Here is a 6,000-nt window from a genome sequence, read left to right on the forward strand (position 1 = left end):
GCTTTAACAGAGCTCAGTACTCCCTCTCAGCCCTGCTCTGCTAGGTTGGCTCCAGTCTCAGGCCTGCGGAGGGTGGGAGGGTACACTTCTCTGCAACAATGGTACCCAAAGTCCCAGGAATTTGTCTTTGAGTTATATGTCCACCTGAACCAAGTCCAACCCAAATTTTCAAAAATTGGGGTTGCTTGGATTGGCCAATTACACACAGCCCTTGGAATTGGGAGTAAAGTCAACAGCCCAACCTCTGAGACCTGGAGAGGGCATGGTCCCCAGAAGAAAACCAGGGAACTATGTCCAGATGGGGACTGTAAGCTGGGCAGACAGAAACAACCAATATCGATGGCCTTGCTCTCCCCTAGTCTGCTCTGATATCTCCCTGCCTCCCCTGGTCCCTCACAGATTCTCCTAGAGTCAGACCCAAACCCTCACATCCCTCTGAGGACCACAGTAATCATATCTCATCACTTGGCCTTTTGTGGCCTCACGGTGTGACGGTGGGCAAGTTACACACCCTCTCTGAGCCTGCCCACCTTCCTCTGTAAAATGGGGGCCGCGGGTGGCATGTGAGTGTGTGAGGGGACAGCTGCTGACCCTTCCTGGTACTTGCCTGTGCAGATAGTGTGCTGAGTGAGAGCCTCAGGCTCACCGCCGCGCCCTTCATTACCCGGGAGGTCGTGGTGGACCTGGCCCTGCCCATGGCAGACGGGCGGGAATTCAGCCTGCGACGTGGAGACCGCCTCCTCCTCTTTCCCTTCCTGAGTCCCCAGAAAGATCCGGAAATCTACACAGACCCAGAGGTAAGTTACATACTCGAGACCGTGTGGGGGAAATCAGGGGCTTTGGGACCAGTCAGATCTGAGTGGCAGCCCACTTCTGCTCTTTGCTGTGTGACCATGCCCAGATTACTTCACCTCTCTGTGTCCCTGTTTTCTCACCTGTGAAATGGACCTCATAATAGCACCTGCCTCACAGGGTTGTCAGGAAGATTAAATGAGAACATGTAAGAAAGGCCTTCACAGTACCTGGCACACAGAGTGCTCTGTAAGTGCTAGCTGAGCAATTTTCCTTTTTTTGGAATGTTACAGTGTCAGCTTCTCAACACTTTTCTCTCTCCCTGGACTTTAAGATGGGTCAAATTTTCATAATTTCTAACAGATTTGGGTGCTTACTGTGTGCCAGGCCCTGTGCTGTGTATCCGTCCACCCACCTACCCACCCACCCTCCCATCCCCCCACCCACCTATTCAGGCATCCATCCCATCCACCCACCCATACATCTGTCCACCCCATCCACCTACCCATCCATCCATCCTTTCCAGCCATCCACTCACCCATCTGTCCATCTGTCCACCCACCCACCCATCCATCAACTCACCCTTCCGTCTCTCTGTCCACTGATCCATTCCCCTTCCTTCCACCCTCCTTTCATTCACGACCTCCTCCGTGCCAAGTCCTGTGCTCAGATACAATCTCCCCTTACCATTCTACAATGTAACCAAAGGAAATTGGCATCTTCTTTTTTAAAAGTAAATTTTTTTTTAAAATTTTTTTTTTTTTTTTAATTTGACAGAAATCAGAAGTAGGCAGAGAGGCAGGCAGAGAGAGAGGAGGAAGCAGTCTCCCCGCTGAGCGGAGAGTCCGATGCAGGGCTCGATCCCAGGATCCTGGGATCATGACCTGAGCCGAAGGCAGAGGCTCCAACCCACTGAGCCACCCAGGTGCCCCTAAAAGTAAATTTTTAAAATAACCTCTGTGCCCCTACCCGGGGCTTGAACTCATGACCCCGAGATCAAGAGCTGCATGCTCCCCTGACAGAGCCCGCCAGGCGCCTCTCAAAATCATTTTAATCTTTAAATTTTAAACTGCCTAAGCCATATATGCTTATAAAGTGAAATATACAGGCACGTATGTTTAAAAGTAAAAATTTTCCTTTATTCCTTTTCTTTCCAGTTTCACAGAGTTCCCTAACAACAGTTTGGAGTGCAGCCTTTAAGTTATTTTTATGTCTTTGCAGACATACACACAACACACTCACACACATAGGAACAGATAGGTGTGTGGACAGGATCACACAACACGCGCTCTTCCGAAACTTCAGCAACTGGTCTAAAAATTTCTGTGTGCACACACAGACCAAGCTCAGCCTCCTAAACGGCTACTGTAATTACTTTAACCAGTCCACTATCGATTGACCTTTACAATGTTTTCAGTCTACTCCTCTTATAAACAACACTTTGAGGAACATCCTGACACGATTTTCTTCGGGGACACATGTTGTGGGGGCGGAGTCGGAAAATGGACCTCCTTCCTCTTCCAGGTATTTAAATATAACCGATTCCTGAGCTCTGATGGGTCAGAGAAGAAAGACTTTTACAAGGACGGGAAGCGACTGAAAAATTATAGCATGCCGTGGGGAGCTGGGCACAACCAGTGCCTGGGGAAGGCTTACGCCATTAGCAGCATCAAACAGTGAGTGTGGGGGGGGGGAGCGGGCCTGATGGGGGAGGTTCCTGCCCCAGCTCGTTGGCACACGCCCTCCTCTTCTGAGATCGTGGCTTCTCAGCCAGGAAAATGGGCAGAGGCTCCAGAGGGCCTGTGAGCCATCTCCTGCCCACAAATCTGTTTATTTGTGTGCTCGAAATGCCTGCTAACTTTGAAGAATCAGAAGATCTCACATAAAAAGCCAGATTTCTGGTCTCTTTTGAAATAATCAGATCTGGCAGTGAGCTCTTCCCTCCGAATGTGGTATCTGAATACTAAACTCGGGACGTTCTGTGCAGCTGACCGCCGCCGTCTGTCTGCAGCTGCCCTGCACGGTCAGACCCCCTCGGCAGGAACTGGCCAAACGGCATTGTTCCCTCTTGGTTATTTTAACGCCTGTGGACCCGAGTGCCTTATAAATTCTCTTCCCTGGATCCCAAGAGCTTTGGCCCCCAGGCCACAAACAGATCAGGCCAGGGTTAGGACATTCGCCCTGTCCTGTGCCGCCCCCATGTGACTGTAAGCTGGATGACCTGCTGTGTCTGGGTCCTCAACTGTCCAGCTGGGGGTACTGATCATACTATACCCCAGGGGTGTCAGAACAAAGGAATTGGGTCTTGCGAAGTACTTAACCCACTGCCTGGCTCCTTGTAGGTATCTAATAAGGACTAGTTATTACTGTAATTACCAATATGCCGGCATTGTGCCAAGTGAATGGGCACGTTACATTAACCTCTGGGTCTCCATTTTCTCAGCAGTGAAACGGAGCTCCTAGTATAGCCTGTTCTGCCATGATGCTGCAGGTTATGTCCCTAAAAATCATGGCCATGTGAAACCACACAATAAAATCCACAGGGATTTGGGGGGGAGGGAATGGGGCTGGGACCCAACAGACAAAAAAACCTCCTAAGTGCCACGTGCAAGTTGAGAACCCAGAGGGGAGAAGGTCGTACAGGCTCACACGTGTTTCAGGGCTGAGCAATACGTAGGTGCTGCCGTAAGTATGGTGTTTGACCTTGAAAACCACCTGAAGCTTGGTGGTGGAAGCGGGCGGTGGGCGGGTTGCGGCTGTGCTGTGAAGCGTGGAAGGAGGGTCCCTTGAAATCGGACACCCGGTGTCCGTGGGGGCGCACCAGCCGCCCCGGGAGCCAAGCTTTCTGGGGGAGGTCAGGTGTGTGCATGCGTGGGTGCGTGGATGCCGACTCAGTGGGCCCCCCTGGGTTCGGCTTTGCATTGTCCTCGTGCTTCTCACACACACACGAAACACATGAGCAAATAGGAAGTTTGCCTGAGGCCTCCTCGGGGCCCCAATACATCCATCACGTTGAAACAGACCCACGTGTTCAAAAGTGTTGTAGCAGAACTGACTGCAGGTCCTACTTCATCAAGTTTTTGGACAGATAAAAAGAGACCTGGGATGCTAAATGCTTAGCCCAGCGCCTGGCACCTAGCATTTCAACAAATCAGTCAATTTGTTATTTGCTCTCCCCTCACTGTCCTGCAACACTGCTGGGTAGGGGTTAGTCCAATACTGACTCTGGAGGTCAGATCACCTGCATCTGTGTGACGGTGCCCCTGGGTGAGGGGAGGTGCCAGGATCCCCATCCAGCTGCGGGTACAGAACTCCCCACCCTGTCTAAACTCACTCTCCGACGTCCTATAGCTTCAGCGTTGGGACAGATCCATCCCATCTCTTCAACTTCCTTCGACCAGGTGGGGAAACTGAGGCCCAGAGTGGGAAAGAAACTTGATGAGGGTCAAGAGGCAGAGCCACGTTTGCCTAGCTCTGCTGTGGAGAGCGTGGACTTCGCTCTATCTTCAGAGCAGACAGTCAGGGTTCCAGGAGCTGGGTGGGGCGCCAGGGGTGAGGAGGACTCTGGTCTACAGGAGTCTGAAAGGGTCACTTAGTCAGGAGGACTCATTGGGTGATGCTGCTGTAACGAATGACCCCCGGGCCCCTGTGGCCTGCAACAACGGGTTTAGTTCCCGCTCACTAAGTGGGTTATGGGTGTGGGAGCCCCTGCCCTCCACACACAGATTCAGGGACCAAGCTCTTTCCATCTCCCCACTCCACCGCCCCATCTCGAGGTACATGCAGCCATCCGGCAGAGAGCACACCCGGAGTCTCGTGCTCACCACACTGTCTTTGGTGTGGAGTCAACCCTTGTCACTTCTGCTCCCAGCCCCGGGGGCAGAACTGGTGGGTGGGCCCCCTAGCCACGGGTCAGGTGGACGGGGAGGGGCTCGTGCACTCCAGCTGGGCAAGAACCACCTGGGGTCAGACTCAGGAGGAAGCCATTGCCTTCCTGCCCTACTCCAGAGATGCCCCCTCGCCTCCCAATCCTGCACACCTTCAACACCATCTCTCTGCAGATTCGTGTTCCTTGTGCTGGTGCACTTTGACCTGGAGCTGATCAATCCCGACGTGGAGATCCCTGAGTTTGATCTCAGCAGGTATGGCTTCGGGCTGATGCAGCCAGAACACGACGTGCCCGTCCGCTACCGCGCCCGGCCGTGAGCTCCAGGAGCAGACGGGGCTCCGCACACATGCCTCCACCCAGCCTGCCCCCCATCACCCAACTTCCTGTGTCTACGTTCGCCCTGGGTGCAGGAGCTTTGACCAATGGGGCCAGCACTTTCCTGATTTTTTCCTAGAAGGCTGTGTCCGGGGAGGGGAATGCAGGTACGCTGAGAGGAGGGGGATGGAAAAGGACACCAAAAGCTCTATGAATTGTCTGCAGCTATGACTGAGTTCCACCTGAGGCTCTGCTCCCAGCTCACCTTGTTCCCCCCCCACCGCCCACCCCGCCGCCACTGTAGGATAGCCACAGAAGCTGGGGCAGACAGGGCAGAAGCGGAAGTTCTGCCGTGTCCCAGCTCCCCGACAGGGCCAAGTTCTTGACAGTGCTGTGGTCCAGGCCTTAGCCAGTCAAAGCAGATCCTGGCTTTAAAAGGGCCAACCAGGGCCTCACGGTGTATCTATTGAAATAAGCTGTGTCCCCAAATTATTGTTAAACTAGCCAACACCAGAGGAGTCCCTTAGAATATGCCTTCCCTAGGTGCCCCATTCACTAGACACATCCCTCATCTCTCCAATCACACTGACGCTTGAGAAAAGTCAGGAAGGTTTTCCCAAAGGTCAAGGTACAGATCATGAGCCCCCTGCAAAGGCTGAGGTCTGAGGAGTAGAGTTCTCTGTTCTAGACATACAGCATCCAGATGGGAGAGCTTTCCCAGGGTCGAGACTCAAGTAGGGAATAAGGAAGACAGCCCAACAGGATGGTCCTGATGGAAGGAACCAACCAGGGCTTGTGGGAATGGTTAAGCAAAAAAAAAAAGAGGTGTTGGTTTTCTACGTTCTAGGTGTTGGTTTTCTACGTTCTAGCTTGGGATCTCCAGCCGCGGCGTATGGTCCATTGGCAGACCTGTTTCATTTGGCCTACACTTGTGAAAAAAATACATGAGTTGTTACCATGTCATCTGGGGGAGAGTTCATTTAAAATGCCCAGCTTCTCTTGAA

The 6,000-nt window shown here is 52.7% G+C and overlaps 1 protein-coding gene across 2 annotated transcripts in view; it reads left to right on the top strand.

Moving 5' to 3' along the window:
• Positions 1-5,205, top strand: part of LOC111141584 (prostaglandin I2 synthase) — a 38,502-nt gene extending 33,297 nt beyond the window's left edge. For both annotated transcript variants that reach the window (XM_022494250.1, XM_022494249.1), the window contains exons 8-10: positions 616-797; positions 2,317-2,468; positions 4,854-5,205. In XM_022494250.1, the coding sequence (XP_022349958.1) occupies positions 616-797; positions 2,317-2,468; positions 4,854-4,998 (479 nt within the window). In that variant the 3' untranslated portion in view covers positions 4,999-5,205. The remainder of the gene's footprint in view (positions 1-615; positions 798-2,316; positions 2,469-4,853) is intronic.
• The last annotated feature ends 795 nt before the right edge of the window (positions 5,206-6,000 follow it).

This window comes from Enhydra lutris, unplaced genomic scaffold, assembly GCF_002288905.1.
Source record: "Enhydra lutris kenyoni isolate GAN:26980312 unplaced genomic scaffold, ASM228890v2 scaffoldscaffold6, whole genome shotgun sequence".
NCBI classification, from domain to species: domain Eukaryota; kingdom Metazoa; phylum Chordata; class Mammalia; order Carnivora; family Mustelidae; genus Enhydra; species Enhydra lutris.